The following is a 20,259-nucleotide window of genomic DNA, read 5'->3' on the forward strand; positions in this document are numbered from 1 at the left end:
GACCAAATATATCTGGGCACAGGGTCTTTTCTGAGACTGATACTCCATCAAGGACCATGTATGGATATAACCTAGAACCTCTGCTCGGATGAAGCCCGTGGTAGCTCAGTAATTGGTTTCCCATAGTAAGGGGAACAGGGACTATTTCTGATGGGAACTCAATGGCAGGCTCTTTGACCTCCCCACCCCCCAAGGGAAGAGCACTCCTGCTAGGCCACAGAGGAGAACTTTGCAGCCAGTCCTGAAGATACCTGATAAAACAGGGTCAGATGAAAGGGGAGGAGGTCCTCCCTAGTCAGTGGACTTGGAAAGGGGCAGGGAGGAGATGAGGGAGGGAGGGTTTTGGAGGGAATGAGGGAGCAGGATACAGCTGGGATACAGAGTTAATAAAATGTAACTAATAAAAAATAAATAAATAAACAGATAAATAAAAGAAAAAAACTATAGTCTGTTGAATAAGCTTTCTTTGTGTAAGTATTTTTTTCAGGTAATATATTTATTTTCCCAGATTTTTTTTATTTATTTATTAGAATTTATTCACTTTGTATCCCAGCTGTAGCCCCCTTTCCTCATCCCCTCCCTCCCTCTTCACCTCTCCTGCCCCTCCCCTAGTCCACTGATAGGAGAGGTCCTCCTCCTTTTCCATCTGACCCTAGCCTATCAGGTCTCATCAGGACTGGCTGCATTGTCTTCCTCTGTGGCCTGGCCAGTCTGCACCCCCTTGGGGGGAGGTGATCAAAGAGCCAGCCATTGTGTAATCATTTAAAGGTGACCTTTAAGAGGGAGGGAGGGAGGGAGGGAGGGAGGGTGAGACTAGGAGACTAGGGAAGCTATAGCTGGGATACAAAGTGAATAAATTGTAATAAAAAAATAAATTTTTAAAAATTGGGAAAAAAAAGAAAAAATAAAGGTGACCTTTATAGCTCAATCATTACTCTTTTGGTATGACAGATGAAGTCTTTAAGATAAAACGGATAGTAAGAGTATTTATTTGTTAGTTTAAAACTAAATCTCCAGACATAGGTCTGAACATACAGATCCCGAGAGGGTCATTTCACCAAGTTCAAAACAAAATAGATTAAATATCTTCAGTTTACTTCAAGGGGAAGTATTTTTTCCTCCTATCAGCTCATTGCAGAAAAGGGGAAGAAATAGAACATTAAAATTTGAATAAAAGCACTGGATGCAGAAGTGACACACACCTTTGATCCTAACACTGGGAAGGCAGAGACAGGTGGATCTCTGTGAATTCAAAGACAGCCTGGTCTATATAGTAAGTGCCTGACCAGCCAGGGGTTGTGAGCCCAACCCCCCCCCCCACCCAAAAATTACAAGTCTCTCTTCCTCCTGCCCCATCTCTGTGTATGTGTGTTCCAGTGCTGGGCACAGGCCAGAGGATAGTTTCAGATAATTCTCTTTTTACCATTCTCTGCTTTATTGTTTTAAAGCAGCCCCTCTCCCTAAATCTGTAGCTTTTTCAGCTAGAATGGCAAGTCAGTGAGCCCCAGCTTTTTTGTCTTAATATCTCACAACTCAGGTCCATGAGAGACCATATCTGGGTGTTGGAATTCAAACTAAGGCCCTCAGGTTTACACAGTAAATGCAAACTGAGGACATCTCTCCAGTGCTCACCTCATTCATTCTGTTGTGCTACTAAGTTAGCCCAGACTTCTCGAGATTCTCTTATTTCAACTTCTCAAATGCTAGGGTTATAAACCACACTCAGCTTCCCTCTCTTAGTTCCAGCATTCCGGAGGCAAAGGTAGTTGGATCTCTGCGTTCAAGGACAGCCTGGTCTAAAATGGGAGTTCTGACAGCCAGGGCTACACAGAGAAACCCTCTCTCCAAAAGCAAGGAGGAGGAGGGCGAGGAGGAGAAGAAAGGACCTCATTCAGTAACCTATGCCTCTCAATTACTGGGATTACAGGAGGGCACCACTACAGCTGGTTTTAAAAACAAAGAAAAAAACAAAACAAGCAACAAAACAAAACAGGATTCCTAGCTTACGTGTATGTGACATGCAGAGGCCTGCAGAGACCAGGAGAGGGAGCTGGAAGGTCTGGAACTGGAGTTACAGGATGTTTGCAACTGTCCCTGGGTGCTTGGATCTAAAATTATGTCTTCTAGAAAAGTAGGAACTACTCCTTAACTGTCAATCGATCCTCCAGCCTTTATTGACTGTTTTCCTTTATGAACTCTAGTGGCATCTATTTCGTTACAGTTTTGTTTCTAAAGATAAGGTCTCACTATATAGTACAGACTGGCCTTGGACTCACATGTCGCCTGCCTATACTTACCAAGTTCTGAAATTATGTACATATGCCACCATATTCAGCGTGCTTTATCTCTTTCTCAGTGTTATCATTTGTAGCACATTAAGGTTTTTTTTTAAAAATAATTAACTTTTCAATTACTTAAAGAATAAAGAGTTCCAGAAGAGAGACGGCTCAGAAGTTAAGACCAGCGTCTGCCCTTCCAGAGGTCCTGAGTTCAGTTCCCAGCAACCACATGGTGGCTCACAACCATTTATAGTGAGATCTGGTGGCCTCTTCTGGTGTGTAAGCAAAACATGCAGGCAGAATACTGTATAAATAATAAATAAATCTAAAAGAGTTCCAGAGTAGCCAGAAAGACACAATAAGGAAAAAAGAAAAAAAAAGGAGGTGGGAGGGTGTCCAAACCATCTGGATTTAATGACTCACACCTGAATCCTAGCATTGGGGTGGTTGGGACAGGAGGATTGCATATACTATGTGAGATCATTTTTGTCTTTATATTTAATTTAGTATTACTGTATTAACCTGGTATTAAAATGTTTGTAGGCCACTGAGTAAGTAAAAACATTTGCTGAAGCCCAACAACATAAATTAAAGTCCTGGGACTCAAATGGTAGGACAGACCTCCAACACACAGCAAACATACAAACAAATTTTATGTTAGTCTAGCTAGGATGTTTCTCAGTAATAAGAATGACTGCCTAGCATACACAAGGCCCTGGGCTCAACCTCCAAGACTATAAATAATTTAATGAAATAATTATATAACTGCTTTTACACATATGAACCAATAGAATATAGTCAAATACAAACACACACATAATTATAATATCATCCTTTAAGAGGAAAATAGCCAGGTGTAGGTAATGGTTCTTTTACCTCAGGAAAACATCCAAAGGAAAGGATACATAGAAAGAGACCAAAGCAAGCACAGATCATGCTGGCATTATTATATAAAATGACTGGGTGCACTGGAAACAGGCTCTGTTATGGGAAATTAAGCAGTAAGAAAGATTCCCCTTTCCAAACTAGAGAGATGGCTCAGAGGTTAAAAGCACTGGCTGTTCTTACAAATGTCCTGAGTTCAATTCCCAGCAACCACATGGTAGCCCATAATCATCTATAATGTGATCTGGTGCCCTCTTCTGGCATGCAGGCACACATGCTGGTAGAATACTGTGTAACAAAAAAAAAAAAAAAAGACTCTCCTTTCCCTATAGCAAATGACCTCTTAACAACTTATACCTTTAAAAGGGCTCAGCAGCTGAAGGAGCCTGCGGCCAAACAAACTTGAGGCCTGGGCAAGTGAGCACACACAGAAAAACAATCAATTAACAAAAAACCTCAAGAAATACAAGTTTTCAAGACAAAGTATTGTTATGCTGCTTACTCTAATTCCATTTAGATACTTACTATCATCTCCAACAGGACCTGCTGAACACTGTGCTGGGGGATCTCGAGCCAGGTCATTCAACTCCTTAAGAAAAAACAAAGAAGAAATTAATTTATACAGTAAACTTATCTTAACAGGTCCTCTGCCTTACCAGGGAAGCTTTTAGTATTACTCTTCAGTCAGAGGAGCAGATAGTGACTCTTGGGTATATTGAGTACTGGTGGGGATGACAGGATCTTACCACCTCTCTATCTACGTAGCTCTGGCTGGCCTTGAGAGATCCACCTGCCTTTGCCTCACCAGTGCTGGGACTAAAGATATGTACCACCACACCTGCAAAGCTAATTTTATGGTTTTCTTCCTTTCTTCCAAGAGTTCTGCCTTCATGAATGTACATATGTACATCAGGTGTCAGATCCTCTGGAATGGAGGTTTGGATGGCTATGAGCCACCATGTGGATGCCAGAACAAAACTCATTGTTGACAATTTCCAGTGGTAAGCAAAATATACATAGCCCAGACAAAGTAGTGGCACATACCTACAATCCCAGCAGTCAGGAGGCTGAGACAGATCTCCAATTTAAGCCCAACCTCTCTGTGTGTGTACTCAGATGGTCAAGTTTAGTTGCAGGGACCTTCAGCTGCTGAGCCCTCTTAAAGTTATGAGGTTAGGAGGTCATTTGCTACAGGTAAAGGGAAGTTTAATGCTAATGAATTACTAATTTCCCAAAAGAGAACCTGTTCAAGTGCACCCAAATCATTTTATATACTGAGTTTGAACCCTTCTGGGTAAGATTCTGTCTAAAATACATAAAAAAGGATTTAATTACTGAATCTGAAAGCTAAAGTATTTTGAGCTAAGCCAATAAACACTAGAGAATAAACAATTTCTTGCTTGCTTTTTAGACAGGATCTCACAGGCACCAAGCTTGAATAAGGACAAGGAATTTGTAGGAACACTTCAGCAGGAACCATTCATGGATGTGTCCTGCCATAAGTGAAAAAAAAATTTTTTTCATTATTTTGTGGCTGTTATTTTGAGATCTCACTATGTGCTCAGCTAGACTGATCTACAACTCCTGTTTCAAACTGATATGTTTTTTTAAACATTAGCCTCCTAAATATCTAGGATTATAAATCTAGGCCTCCTTACCAGGTTTTCCTTTGTTCATTATTAAAGATCAGGAATCTTTCATGATTCTTTCAGGAATCAGGTGGGTATAGTAGCTTACAACTGTAAAATTAGCACTCAGGAAGCTAAGACAGGTATCTGAGTTCAAAACCAGTCTGATCTACACATGAATTCCAGAACTACATGGAAACCCCGAAGCTGGGATGTATGTCAGTTGGTAAAATGCTAGACTAGCATGTACAAAGCCATGGGTTCCATCCCTAGCACTGTATACAATAATTCAAGATTGTGTTCAATCCTAGCAATCAAGAGGATCAAAAGTACAAGATTATCTACTGCACAGGGAATAAGGAGCTCCAGGCAACAAGAGGGAAGAAAGGAGGGAGAAAAATAAGGAGAGGGAAAAGAGAGAAGAGAGGAGGAAAGAGAGAAAAGCCTTGTAACTTTGTTAGCACTGGAACTGTACCTTGGAGAAAGAGTCACGTATACACACATGTATTTGTGTATGTATGCATTATGTATTTCTATGCCTTATTTTATGGATTTAAAATTATACTTCATGTTTACCATTTACTAATAAATTATGTGTATATGTATATGGTATATAGCAGGAAAACCTCAAGTATATATAAATTGTGAAACAGCACACTGGCTAATTAATACATGTGTCACCTAACATTTACTGTTTTATAACAAAAACACTTAAAATCTACTCTAGCAAATTAATACATTCTTAATTCCCTAATATCACAAATAAAAGACTACATTATTAACTATAGTTAACATGTTGTACAATAGAGCTTTTAAAAACCACATTATTACTGTGTATGTGAGAGAGTATGAGGTCGGTGGGTGAGTGCACCTGCAACAGCACACAGATGAAGAATCACTCCATGGAATCTTCCTCCTCTCTCACATGGGCTCCAGAGAGCAAACTTGCATCTCACCAAGCTTGTATGGCAAACACCTTTACCTCCTGAGCCTTCTCTCCAGTCTCAACAGATTTATTCCTCCAATCCTACACAAATTTTGGCCAGGGGCTAGAGAGATTGTGCAGTGGTTAAAAGCACTATCTGCTTTTCCAGGACTGTGTTTGATTGCCAGCACCCACACAGCAGCTTACAACCATCTAACTCTAACTCCAAGAGATCCAACACCCTCCTTTGATCTCCATGGACACTTGCACATACATGGTATAAAGACTACATTCATACACATAAACTAAAAATAAATTTCGTAAGATCTTAAAACATTAAGTAACAACAACAAATTTTGGTCAGCTTCTTTAACTCTCAAGGCCCTGGAAATTCTGATTTTACTCTACTTAAATGTGTTTGAATTTTAGGTTTCATACACAAGTGAATTCATATCAAGGTCTGTCTGTACCTAGACTATTTCATATAACAGTAAGTTTTCCAGATTCATACAAATCATAGGATTTTTCTTTTTAAGGTTGAACACTAAGTAGTCTAAGGCAAACCAAAAAATTTTTTGGACTATGGTTTGTAAACCCCCTGCCTCAGCTTCCAAAATATTGAGATTATAGGTATGTGGCATCATGAACAGCTCTATAACTTTTTAATTCCCCGGCTTTTAAATATCAACCAGTCTAGATCGCTGGGAACACTGTCTAGATAGAATAGTCTTGCCATTCCCACTCTCCTTTTGTACGTCATCTCTATGTACCTTTAGGTTTCACCTAACTGCTGCCTTAGCTGACTCCTCCCCATTTATTTATTGTTAAATACTATGGAAAATCTCAAGTTGCTTTTATAACTAAGTATAGTTCAAATTTTTCTGTGGCTATAGTGTCTCTCTCTTAATCCAGTAACAAGTAGGAAGGAATATGACCTCTAAGTCTATTGCACACTAGGCAATAGGTCATAGGAACCACCCAGTTTAACATATAATTGAGAAGCTAGAGAGATGGGTCAGTAGTTAAAGTATACTTGTTGCTCTGGGGGGGAAGGGCTGGTTTAATTCCCAGCACCCACACGGCAGCCCATAACCATCTATAACTCCAGTTCTAAGGGATTCAATCCTCTTCTGGCCTCTGTGGATACCAGACACTCACATGGTACACAGACATACATGAAGACAAAATATATAATTTTTTAGTAAACACAAACAAACAAAAAAACCTATGGCCTCCTCCCAGCAGAGACTCTTGATTTTTATTTTATTAGGATAAGGTCTCTCCATGTCACCTGGAATTCTATGTAAACTAGGCTGTGGCCTGGAACTCAATAGAGCTCTGCCTGCCTCTACCCTCCTGAATCCTGAGATTAAAAGCATATGCCATGAGCCTAGATACATCACAATTCTTGCAGACAGATAGGTTCTATGATGTGAGGTATGCAGACTGGTAGCTGAGGATGTAGCTCAATGGTAAAATAATTTACATGAGGAAAGGCTCAATCAAGCACCACCCAGTACGTGTGGGAGGTGGTGATGTGACAAGCTATTAAATATTACTTTGCTATACAAGAGGCTATGTTTCTGATTAATCAAAACTCAGAAAAACAAGAATTACAGTTCTTAAAAAAAAAAAAAAAAAAGGAGTCAGGCATGGCCTCCCACTCCAACACTCAGGAGGCAAGTGCAGGGAGATCTTTTGAGTTCGAGGCCACCCTGGTCTACAGAGTCCCAGGCCAGCCAGGGTGACACCGCGGGAGAAGTTGCGGGGGGGGGGGGGATTCAAATATGAAAATGTTCTAGAACAATTACTCAAAACACCAACTGACAAACACGTACACTCAACAGAGTTGAAGAGTTAGTTCAGCAAGCTTAAGGGCACTGCTGCTCTTGAAGAGCACCTAGGTTTAATTCCCAGCATCCGTATAGTAGTTCCAAATCTCTGCAACCCCAGTCCTAGGGAAGCCAATACTCTTTCTTGTCTTCTTTCTGGCAATGAGCCAAGGTACACATACATACATGAATGAAAAATTTAGACATATTTTAAAAGAAAAATAGATTTCCACAATCTTGGCACCTATGGAGGCCTGCTGGGAAAGGCAATTATGTCTGGAAGGCTGTGGTTCAAAGTCATTTTTTTTTCTTAGTTAGTTTATTCACTTTGTATCCCAGCTGTAGTCCCTCCTACTCTCCTCCAAATCCCATCCTCCCTCCCTCTTCTCCTATGCCCCTCTCAAAGTCATTTTTTGCTGGCTATGAGAACCAAAGAACCAAAGAGAGCACATGACTCTTAAAACTGAAGACATGTATGACTGAGATGAAACTGAATTCTACACAGGCAGATGTGCTCTGTGTATAAAACAAAACAAAACAAAAACAAAAACACAGTGACTCCTGGAGGCAAACTGAACAAAACTAGAGCAATCTGGGGAAAGTAGTACAGTACACAGCTCATGCCAAATTCCATATCAACATTCCTGCAAAAGCCATTGGACATGGATTTAAATTGATAAATAGTAAATTATAAGTGATTTTTTAAAACCTTTACAAATTTAAATACATGATTATAGTCAAATCAGGTTAAACATATCAATGTTACTACAAGTAGGTCTGGCCAATTGTCTAAGACACTACTATTCTATTGCCATGAAGAAGAACCATAGCATTTAGCTTGGGCTTGCTTACAGTTTCAGAGACTTAGTCTATTATTATCATGGCAGCATACATGGCAGGCAGAGTGCTAAGGATGTTGCTGAAAACTACATCCTGATCCACAGGCAGAGAGAGCAAGAATGAGTCTGCCATAGGCTTTTAAAACCTCAAAGCCCACCTTCAGTGACATACTTCCTCCAAAAGGCCACACCTCCTAATCCTTCTAATTCCATCAAAAAAGTTTCACCCCTGGTGACTAAACATTCAAATATATGAGCCTATAGAAATCATTATTATTCATTCCACCAATTAACCTTCAGGAATAAACCCCCACTTTGTATTTTATTTTGGCTTTGACTTTTTTTGAGACAAGAGTTTCCTAAAACTCAGTTTCACCTGCCTCTGCCTCCCAAGTGCAGGTGTCTACAATCCTTGTTTTTTTGGTTTTTTTTTCCAAAGAATGTTTAAAAACTATACAGTGCTACTTGTAGATTCTGAAAGTTTGCTTTTTTTTTTTTTTTTATTAATGCAGAAAAGGTTTTAGTAAGCACAGGTGTTATGTAGTATTACAGGAGCATGAAAATATTATAATGCAGCTAGATGCTGGTGGCCTATACCTTTAATCCCAGCACTCAGGAGGAAGAGGCTTCTAGGATAGCCTGGTCTACAGAGTGAGTTCCAGAGCTACACAGAGAAACTGTCTCAAAACAAAACAAAACCCCAAACAGACAAAAGAGAGACAGAGAAAGTACTCAAAGTAGCAAGGTTGGAGATGGCTCAGCAATTAAGAGTGTATTGCTCTTAAAGAGGACTTCAGTTCAGCTCCCAAACACCCTATATTCATGAGCACCTAACTAGATATATACATGTAATCAAAATTTCAGAGCCGGGAATATCTTTAATCCCAGCAACTCAGGAGACATCTAGTTAATAAGCCATTCTCAGACTCCCATATGAGAAAGTGTAATGTTTTAAGCAGCCAGTTTCTTATGCGGCAATACATAGCTAATACAAACAGAATAAATAAGCATTTCTAAGATGGGAGATTTAATAGGAGACATCACCTTAAATGACTGAAGGAACTCTCAGTAATGGTTCAAAATGATAACAACAGACAGGATGCAATGAAAAGCAGCCAACTAAACAAATCATCCACCACCTAATAAGGTGCAGACACACACAGAACTGTGCTTCAAAGACATTCCTGCCAAAGACAAACAAGTTAAACTTAAGATATGGAAACATGAAAAAAGCTGTATCTAACCACAACTAAAGGAGATATGTTGCCCACTCCTATATTTCCAGCACTCAGTAGGTAGAGACATGAACTTGACGTCATCTTCTGCTATAGTGCCATGCTTAAATCCAGCCCAGGTAACAGGACTCAACTTCAGGAAAAATTAAAAGAACTAAAACTAGGTATTAACATGGCACCACACCAGCAAATTCCTTAGAGACAGCGCAAGAAAATTAACACTATTTGTACTAGAATTGTGTTTTGTTTGGTTTTGATTTATCAAAACAGAGACAGGATTTCTTTGTGTAGCCTTGGCTGTCCTGGAATTGCTTTGTAGACCAGGCTGGTCTCCAAATCACAGAGATCTGCCTGCCGCTGCCTCCCTGAGTGCTGGGATCACAGGAGAGCACTACAATGCCTGGCTACACTTGCAATTTTTTTGTAGGTCTAAGTTAGTTTTAAATTTTTATAAAAATTTAATAAATAAAAGCCCAAAGGCTGATAAGGCAGTTTATTAGACTGTGGATATTAAATGGTGTATTGTTGAGGGCCTGGACCTGATTTGGTTCCAAGCACCCAAGTCAGGTGGCAGAAAACTGCCTCTAACTCTAGCTCCAGGGGTTCCAACATCTCTGGCCTCCTTGGGGCACCGGTACTCACATGCATAAACTACAAGTAGAAAGACAGACACAGAATTAAGAATAGAATAAAAAAGAAAAGAAATAAAGTTCAATAGGTACCACACCTTTAATACCAGTACCTAGGAGGCTGAAGCAGGAAGATCTTTTGGGAGTTCCAGGTCATCAAAGGCCACATGGTGAGACTATGTCTAATAGTAACAAATACAGATGGGGGTTGGAGTGATGCCTCAGCAGTTAAGAGCACTAACTGCTCTTCTAGAGGACCTAGGTTTAGCTTCCTGCACCTACATGGAGGCTCACAACTATAATTATATAATGTAACATATAGCATACATTTCTAGAACACTCAGATTAGGCAGAGTAGCAAACATTTTACCTTAAATTATTCCTATTATTCCTCTATAACCAATACTATTTTTAATTAATATTTTAAAATTCAACAATATTTGAACTTGTACAGTGCTACCCACCTTTATCCCAGCAGAAGCACGCAGATTTCTGTTAAGTTCCAGACCAGCTAAGGATATACAGGAAGACCCAGTCTATACACACACACACACACGGATTATCTTCCAATATTAAACCCCCAGATCTTAGCAATGGCAATATTTAGGAGACAGGTAGTAGATGCACTATTTTCTAGCTCCCTCATTCTCCTTGTTCACTTTAGTTACCATGTGACCTTGAGTTCAAAACCTTTTAACTGAGAACTCTGTTTTGGCTCTTAAGAGGTCTTAGAAGCTTGCCTTAGATATAGATCAAGGATGTTGTTTTGCTTCAAAGCTATGCACACAAGCCTTAAACTAGCAAGACACCATTAAAATATGCGATGCATTATTGGGTTAAAAAAAAAACTGTCCTAGGACTGAAACAGATGCTGAGACTCACAGCCGAAATATTGGGTGAAGTGTAAGGAGTCTTGTGGAAAAGTGGGGGGAAGGACAGAGGACCCGGAGGGACAAGAGCTCCACAAAAAGCCCAACAGAGCAAACTAACCAGGGCCCAGAGGGGCTTGCAGAGACTGAAGCACCAAGAAACCATGGACAGACTGAACCTAAGCCCCCTACAGATGCAGCAGATGGGCAGCTCAGGCTTCATGTGGGTTCCCCAGTAAGCAGCTGGGGGGGGGCTCTCTCTGACATGGACTCTGTTGTCTGCTTTTCAATCACTTCCTCTGGCAGGGCTGCCTTGCCAGGCCATAGGGGAATAGGATGCCCTCAGTCATGATGTGACTTGATGAGCTGGGGTGGGTTGGTGAGGGAAGTCCCCTTCTCTGAGAAACAGGAAGGGGGTTGAGGGGGAAGAGGGTGGAATTAGTGGAGGAGAGAGGGGACGAGGATACAATCAGGATGTAAAGTGAAAAAATTAATAATAATAATAAATTTTAAAAAGCATCCTAGCTTGCTCATTTACTTATTACGACAGAATCTTATGTATCCCAGGCTGGCCTCAAATTTAGTATATATCTCAGGATGACCTTGAACTTCTGATCTTCCTGTCATCATCTTCTCAGTCCTGGGATTACAAAAGTACCCAACAAAGTGCTAAGGATCAAACCAGGGCTTTGCATATTATCAGTTAGGCACTCTTACCTATTGAGCTTCAGCTCCAGCTCTAGCATCTTTTGTCAGTCTTCAACGCCTCATGGAATCAAGATATTTAGCCTGTTACCCTTCTCAAAAACAGAGAAATTAAACCTGTATTTCAATGAGGGCACCTGCATCTTTAGAACTAAAGGTAAAATGAAAAACAGGAAGTCAAAAAGGTCTTAGATCAGTCAAAGAGCCCATACAGTTCACAGAGCACATGAAGCCCTCCTCACTCAGAGCCTACTGTATCTTATTTTAGACATAATTTTAATAAGCTCCGTGGTAAGCCCACAACAGATGAGATGCAGCCAACTGGAAAAGGGCTGGGGGTGGTGCTAGAAAAGGCAAGCACTGAAAGCATCAAAACCAAAGCTAAAGACCTATAAAGTCAGCAGAAAACCCCAAACACAGCAGACCAATGCCATTTGGTGTGCATGCACATACACACATACAGCATTCAAATCCCTGCCAGAACCACACTGTTCATAATGTGCCTCTTTGGCAAATTTTGCCTAAGTGCAGCTCATCTTTGGCAAATTTTGCCTAAAGTGTAGCTCAGGAATCTCTAAGATAATGCCTATAGCATTACTATAGCTCAGTAGCAGGGTAATTCCTGAGCATGTACAAGGCCCTTGGTTCAATCCTCAGCACTAAAAATTTAAGAATACTATAAATACAGCCAATATAAACATGCATGTATGAAATTCAAAGAATAAAAAAATAAGTATTTTCGTTAGGCAGTGGTGGAGCACACCTTTAAATCCTAGCACATGGAAAGCAGAGGCAGGTGGATCTCTGTGAGTTTGAGGCTGGCTTGGTCTACAGAGCTCATTCCAGGACAGCCAAGGCTATACAAAAAGACCTTGTCTTAAAAAAATAAATAAATAAATAAAAAGGGTAAAAAGTTTTTCTAAAAGCACTAAATTCAGACACAAACCTGTATCTATTTATAGTTATCAAAAAAATAAGATACTCAGGGGGAGAAGAGGGAGGAAGGGTGGGACTGGGAGGAGATGAGGGAGGGGAGTTACAGCCAGGATACAAAGTGAATAAATTATAATAAATAATAAATTAAAAAATGAGATACTGAATTTCTAAAGATGTCGCCTGTCAAATGTGGTAAAATTTTTAGAATTCCTCTAGAACCAGATAAAGCACTTAATGACATCTGAAGTTGAAGGGGTGTTTGAGCAATTTTGTTCTTTTCAGAGACTGACAATAGGAAAGGCTAAAGACCAAGACTGATCATACAAACCAAGTCTAGGGATTCTGGTGCACATACATTGGACTGAGGCTAAGACAGAAATGGTCTTATCTATATCCATTAAGCCTATCATTTAATATAAAATATACGCCACCCAAAAAGTATGAAAATCCTGATTTCTGCTTTTGTTTTCATAATTTTGACAAAAATAAAATAGGTTTTTTCTAGTTTCTGACAGTTTAAGAGAAGTCAAGCCATACTTGACTTCAAGAAAGGTTCTGAGACCAGGCAGTAGTAGCTGATGCCTTCAATCCCAACACTTGGATACAGAGACAGGTGGATCTCACTGAGTTTGAGGCTAGCCTTCTCTACAGAGCGAAGTCTAGGATAGCCAGGGCTACACAGAGAAATCCTGTCTTGAAAAACAAAACTGTTCTAGGTTATTAACTGGGAGTGGAGGAATATATAGATAAAAAAGTTCAAGCAGGTTGGGCATGGTGGAACACAACTTTAATCCCAGCACTTCCATGAGGCACAGGCAGCTGGGGATCTCTGTGAGTTCGAGGCCAGCCTGGTCTACAGAGTGAGTTCCAGGACATCTAGGGCTACCAAAGAGAAATGTGGTCTGGAAAAACAACAAAAGAATGCAGCTCAGGTGGCAGAGTTCTTGCCTAATATGTAAGAAACTCTGGGTTAATTTCTCAGAGCCTCTTGATACCTGACAGGGCAGCACACACTTACAATCCTAGTTAGTATTCAGGAGGTAAGGGCTGAAGGAACACAAATTCAAGGTCTTGCCCTCATGCATAGTTTCAGACCAGTCTGTACTACATACAACCCTCTATCAGGAAAACACTTTGGGGGCTAGAGAGACAGCTAAGCTGTTATGAGAATGTGTGTTGTTCTTGCTAAGGACACAGGTTGAACTCCCAGCTCCAAAATGGAGGCTCACAACTATCTGTAACACCAGTTCCAAGTGATCCAATACATGAGCACATACATGCATGAAGGCAAAACATTTGTAAAGTAAAATGCATAAATCTAAAAAATAAAAAATAAAAAGCTTGGTCAGGGAGACAGATCAGTTGGTAAAGATAAGCCTGACAATCCAAGTTCAATCCCTAAGGCTCTTAGAAAGGTGAAAAAATAGACTTCACAAAGTTATCCCCAAACTCCCATGAGGGCTGTGGTTGAAACACACTCAGAGCATTTTAATGTCAAAAGATCATTTTCTTTTTAAAGATTTATAAAAACTGAGAATGTAGTTCAGTATAGAGTGATTGCCTTCGCATGGGTGAGATACTGGGTTCAATCCCCAGTAGTACAAAGGTGTGGTGATACATGTCTGAATCCCAGCACTCAGGATCCATACCAGCCTGAACTACACAGTGACAGCCTATCTCAAAAACAGTAACAGAAACAGTAGTGGTACACACATTTAATCCCAGTACTGGGGAGGCGAGGGGCACTCAGATCACCAAAAGGTCAAGGCCAGCACACAGCCAGAACTGTTACACAGAAAAACCCTGTCCTGAAAAAAACAAAACAAAACAAAACAAACACAGCAAAAGAAACTGTATTGTAAGGGCAAATGTTATTCTAAGATTTAAATGTATGTTTTGAGTCAGTGTTATCCTCTCTGAAGATGTCTGTATAACACAGATATTAATACAAACACTAAAAGCTATTAACTGGATGGTTTAATCTCAGTCGGAAGCAGGTGGGTACTCCAGTTTTGAAGCCAGTCTTATCTACACCATAAGTTCCAAGGCAGCCAGAGCTAATGAGATACTACCTTAAAAGAAAGAAAAAAAAAAAAAAAAGCGAGGGTGGTGGCACATGCCTTTAATTCCAGCACTCTGTAGGCAGAGGCAGGCATATTTCTGAGTTTGAAGCCAGCCTGGTCTACAGAGTACGTTCCAGGACTACATAGAGAAATCCTGTCTCAAAAAAAAAACAAACACTGAGAAATTATTTAATTAATTAATCAAATTACGTATTTCTGCAACTTACCACACACCAAACTCAACTTTCTCTCCCAGCGTGGGGGGGGGCATCTTTTACAGACATAACTCAAACAGTAATTCAAATTGTAAGTTCCCATGCAACTCCGTAAGACCTACTGACCGCTAAGGTCTTAGGAATTATACATATACACATTCCGTGAAGGTCTAGCTCTTAAGTTTGTTCTTGTCCCTTACATGGTTTTTCAAGAAATCTTTTACTAAAGTTCATGTCTTTTAGCTTCATTTTAGTACAAGATTTACTGCCTAAAATCTACCCTTTGAATTCTGAAAACTAAAACAAAAGTTGGTAAGGCATTAATTCAAAATAAGGAATGGAATTAATTCCACATTCAAAGTCTTGAATAAGCAATAAATGACCAATTGCTGAACTGTGTTCCAACCTGCATTCTGTATTTTTACTTCATTCTCCGTTCTTTTATATCCTTTATCCTATCAGTCCTCACGGGTAATCCCAGGCCTTACCACTTACGAAAAACGTAAAGATTTGATATGGCCCATCTGAGGGCCAAATAAAATACGAAAAACTCACCACTGAGTTACTTCCTATGTCCAAGAAAACAACAACAACAAAAAAAACACCAAAAAACCATAATAAGTGACACTAAGAGGTTAAAAATATTAGGGGAGGAAAAACTCTAGAAGTTTAAGCAAAGCCAATGCTCTCCAAATAGTGTTAAATCTTATCAATAACTAAATGGATAACCTCTCATTTAAAAGGAGTAAGAAATTATTTCTAACCAAAAACGGAATAAAATCTTTTTAAGTTAGGAGTCTCCATGATCGTAGTATCTAATTTCAGCGTTAAAATCATTTTGGGAGAAGCCTGTGAAAGGAATTCTCCAGGGCTTTTCAACGTTCAGTTTTCTTCTACTCTACCAGATACACAGTTGTGTTCACTAAATCCATCCAGTCGTGAAAAACTGAAGGGTTAGTTTCTGACGACATACGGCAACCACACAGAATAAAACGCTTCTCCACTTAATTCCCTCCTCCCTAGGAGTCTCCCTCCGGCATCTTCCCTCTGATTTCTTCCCAATTCACTTTCCAGACCAATAAGGGGGTAAAACCTTAGTGTGCAGGGAGCTGCCAAGAGTTAAGTGAACTCAAGGAAAACAGTCGTGGATTGAGCAAAAGGGCCCTACGGTCGGCCTGCCTAGGTCCTCGATCTCAGGCAGCTCAGTGAAGGGCGCCAGAGTAGGGGTACACACGAGGCGAGCAGCCCTACCGACCTCAGATCACAGGGCCGCCCAACGCCCCACCGCTCCACCCCTACCCTCCCCCCCGCGCCGCCCCAAGTCCCTCACTCGGCCGGACAATAGCCCTAGGGAGCAGCAAGTCCGAGGCTGGAGGGAGGCCTGGAAAGGCGTCGGGGAGGAAGGCTGTGAGAACAAGAGCAACTTCGGCCTAAGCTGGGGCCCCGCGCCCGGGCCTTCCCGGGCGCCATCTCTGGAAGTGGGGTGTGAAGGCCGCCCCGTGGGGCCAGCGCCGGCAGAGGGAATCAGACGCCGCGAGCCCAGCGGAGGCGACCGCGAGAAGTGCAGGCCACAGCGGGCCCGCCCAGGGGGCCCACTCCCACAGCAATCCCCCGGCCGCTTACCTTGTGGATTCTCTTCAGGGCCATGGTGGGAAACGGTGGCGACGGCCCCCGGGGCGGGGACGGGGACGGGGGAGGGACGGGGAAGGGACGAGGGGGCCTGAGATCGCCCGAGCGGTCGCGAGTCGACCGGAGAAGAGCGGGGGCTCCGGAGCGCGGATCCGACGAGCTGAGGGCCGAGGCCCGCTCAGCTTCTGGGCCTGCCGCAGCGGTCACCGCATCACCCGGCGGCGGCCCCTTTATGCGCTGCCGCCACAGCCGCCGCCGCCGCCGCCGTAGCTGCCTCTTCCCCGTAGGCTCAGCGCCGCCTCCTCAGCCGCCGTGGATCCCTCCGCCTGAGAGGAAGAGCCCCAAGGTCCGGGCTCGCAGAGCGCCCCACGGTCGCGGAGCCGGGAAAGCCTGCCTCCCTGCCTGGTGCAGGTGGACTAAGGGACGCGCGGGCGGGCGGGCGGCGCCGCCGGGGTGGGGCCGCCAGAGCGCGGGGTGGTCCCAGGCCGAGGGGCAGGTCGGGAGGACCCGGGATTGGCGGGCCTGGGAGGGAGGGCCGGACCGCGCCGGCGGCGGAAGGATACGGGCCGCCCCTGCCAGTACCTTACGCGCAAGCGCCGGCGCCGGCGCAGCCACGGCCGCAGAAGGGATGACGTCGCGAGGCCCTGAGAGGAGATCTCGCGAGAGTTTAGGCGCGGGTTCTAGATGCTCCTGCGCTAAGGCCCGAAGTCAGCATCTGGTTCCCTGTGTGTGTGTGTGTGTATGCGACTCGAAGATCAATAAATGCTTAAAGGCACGCGCTTTCCATATTATTTAATCACCAGCAGACTCTGAAGGAAGAGCCTAACCCCACTGCTACTTCCCTGAAAGATAAAGGGACTTTTCCAAGGTCACAATTCTTCATTTATTAGTGTTTCTCATCCTGACCAGGCGGAAAAGAGGGTTCTAGTGCTGAGACTTGTCCGTCCCAACAAAGACCCCAGCTCGACATGACTCGAAGGTTCTACCTGCAGCCACTGTCATGTTTGCCTTAGGAAATATGCCATGTAGAATATGGAAAGGATTTTTGGCAAGGTTATACAGCAAGTGGCCAAGTCCATCACCTCTTCAGGGAGAAAGGTGGACCCCAAAGACAAAACTGTAGCCAGTCACCCGGAGTCAGTGTGTTGAGAGGTTCCGCACGAGGAGGAACATTCTTTAGGCCCAGATCTTTTTGAAATGTGTTGAAAGAGGCACAACAATGCCGTCAGGTCAGATTTTTAATTTTTTCTTAATGATAAAGTTCTTGTACTTAAAAAGCAATGTAGGAGCGGTTGGTGGTTGTGGGTAATGGTGCATGCCGCCAAGCCTGACAACCTGAGTTGGTTTCCAGAGACCCCATGGAAAGAGGAGAGAACCTTCTCCAACTCTTTGACCTCCACACCCACGCACAGGTATACACACAGGCATATACTTACCTACACAAATGTAACTTCAAAAAAGAAAACAACGTGTATTTAACAGATCCTTTTTTCGGGAACCTTTAAAAAGCTGTTTCCAGGTGCTGGAGAGGTTGTTCAGTGGTTAAGAGTACACAAGTGGCTCTTGCAGAGGACCAGAGTTTGCTTTCCAACACCCATGTCAGAATCACAATTACTTGTGACTCCAGGAGACCCAACACCTCTGGCGTCTGAACCCAGAGAGCTGCATACATAAAAATAAAACACTTTTTTGAAAAAGCTGTTTGAAAAAAAAAAAAAAAGGTTTTAAACTATTCCCAACCTTATTATTAAAAATAAGGGTGTGTGGGTGGGAGAGATGGCTCAAGCCATTAAAGGCTAGGGAACTGGCCTTTAGACAGGAAACTGACTCCAGACCAAACTAAAGATACTAACAACGACCCATTTGGTGAACTAATGAGTTTTATTGGGGGTTACTCCCTAGGAGCAGCGATGACTCAAAGGCAGCAGCATTACAAGAAGCCCACCCAAGCACAGGTGACAGCTCTGGAAAGCTGGGACCCTGGAGCTCATTGCTCATTGCATGACTTGCAGGCAGCTTGGCAAGTTAGAGTGTCTCCTAGGACGCTCTCAGGCCTTTGCCTCTTACAAGTATCTTGTCTGCTGTTCCTCTTCCAAGCAGCTCAGCTGGTCTGTCTCCTCCTGAATCCTTAGATGGGGACTGGCCATGTGCATCTGGCCAGTTTCAGGGCCTTCCTTAGAGGCCTGAGTTATTCACTCTCTAAGTTGTTTTTGGTTTGTTTGTTTTGAAACAGCTTCACAAAGTAGTCCTGGTGGTGGTTCTGGAACCTACTGCTACGTAGACCAGGCTGGCCTCACATTCACAACACCTGCTTCTGCCTCCTGAGTGCTGAGTTGCAGGTGTGCACCACCACAGCTGGCTACTTCCTGAGCTTTAAAAACACTTTCCTTTAGAATTTCCCAAGTCTTAATGTGCCGCCTTAAAATTTCCTGGATTTTTTTTTTGGGGGGGGGAGGGGAAAGCAGTGTTAAGATAGAGTTTCTCTGTGTAGCACTGAATTTCTTGGACTCAATTCTTTTTTTTTTTCTTTCTTTTTTTTTTTTTTCAAGACAGGGTTTCCCTGTGTAACCCTGGCTGTCTTAGACTCAGTTTGTAAACCAGGCTGGCCTCGAACTCACAGAGATCTGCCTGCCTTTGCCTCCAAAGTGCTGGGATTAAAAATGTATGCTACCACAGCCAGATGGAGTTCCTAGATCGTAATGAGCTTCAGAGAATTTGCTATGCCTTCAAACTCTCTGTGGACCTGAGAATGCCCTTCTATTCTTCCTTAGGCTGGCTCTGCCCACTGTGTGCTGGGTTGCAGGTATGTGCTATCACCTTTGCCACCCACCCCAGTCTAGACCCTCAGAGAGAAGCCATTACCCATCTTGTATTGTGAACATAGTATTAATGCAACTCCCGATGATTTAGGGTTACTCCCATAAATGAATGCATCCCTCAGCCTTCATCAGAGACGCTTCTATTTGCAGAAGATGGTAATTAACACAGAGAACCACAACTGGCCAAGGTACGGAAAATAGAAGACTTAGGAGTGCGCAACCCTAAATGAATCATATCTACCTCACCCCCTCCTCTTGAGGCTTAGGGATCATTAAAAGAGAGAGAGAAGAAAAAGTAGAAGAGTCAGGCAGTTAGTGGATGACTACAAAGAAAACAAGATATAGCTGCACATGTGAACACATCATGTCTATGATCGCATGGACCATACCTGAGCAAACCCAAACACATCAAATCCCAACATAGAGGAATTGACCATAAAAATTTAGTCTTAGCTGTGGAGAGCTACTGACAACTGTTAGCTGATGGGAGATGGTAACCACACATCCAGGAATATCTGGGCGGCACAAATTGGTTTTGATGGGAGGGGACACACAAAATTGAGTGAAAGGGGAAGGGAGAGTGAATCTGGGAAGAATTTTGGGAAGGAAAGGAGTATGTTCTAAAGACATTGCATGGCCTGGTGTGGTAGTTACGGTGGTGCACTCCTATAGTCCCAGCCCTTCAGAGGCAGAGGCAGGTAGAGGTAGATAGATCTCTGTGCGTTCAAGGACGGCCTGATCTACATAGAGAGTTCCAGGACAGCCAGAGCT

At 42.6% G+C, this 20,259-nt stretch overlaps 1 protein-coding gene across 2 annotated transcripts in view; it reads right to left on the reverse strand.

Annotated features, from left to right (window-relative positions):
* Ube2d2 (ubiquitin conjugating enzyme E2 D2) overlaps window positions 1-17,218 on the reverse strand; it is a 39,905-nt gene extending 22,687 nt beyond the window's left edge. The window contains exons 1-2 of one of the 2 annotated variants that reach the window (XM_060377440.1): window positions 16,664-17,218; window positions 3,690-3,753 (exon numbers count right to left, since the gene is read on the reverse strand). In XM_060377440.1, the coding sequence (XP_060233423.1) occupies window positions 3,690-3,753; window positions 16,664-16,687 (88 nt within the window). In that variant the 5' untranslated portion in view covers window positions 16,688-17,218. The remainder of the gene's footprint in view (window positions 1-3,689; window positions 3,754-16,663) is intronic. The other variant, XM_021646464.2, reaches the window with a different exon arrangement.
* Window positions 17,219-20,259: the final 3,041 nt, after the last annotated feature.

The sequence above is a fragment of the Meriones unguiculatus genome, chromosome 2, assembly GCF_030254825.1.
Source record: "Meriones unguiculatus strain TT.TT164.6M chromosome 2, Bangor_MerUng_6.1, whole genome shotgun sequence".
NCBI classification, from domain to species: domain Eukaryota; kingdom Metazoa; phylum Chordata; class Mammalia; order Rodentia; family Muridae; genus Meriones; species Meriones unguiculatus.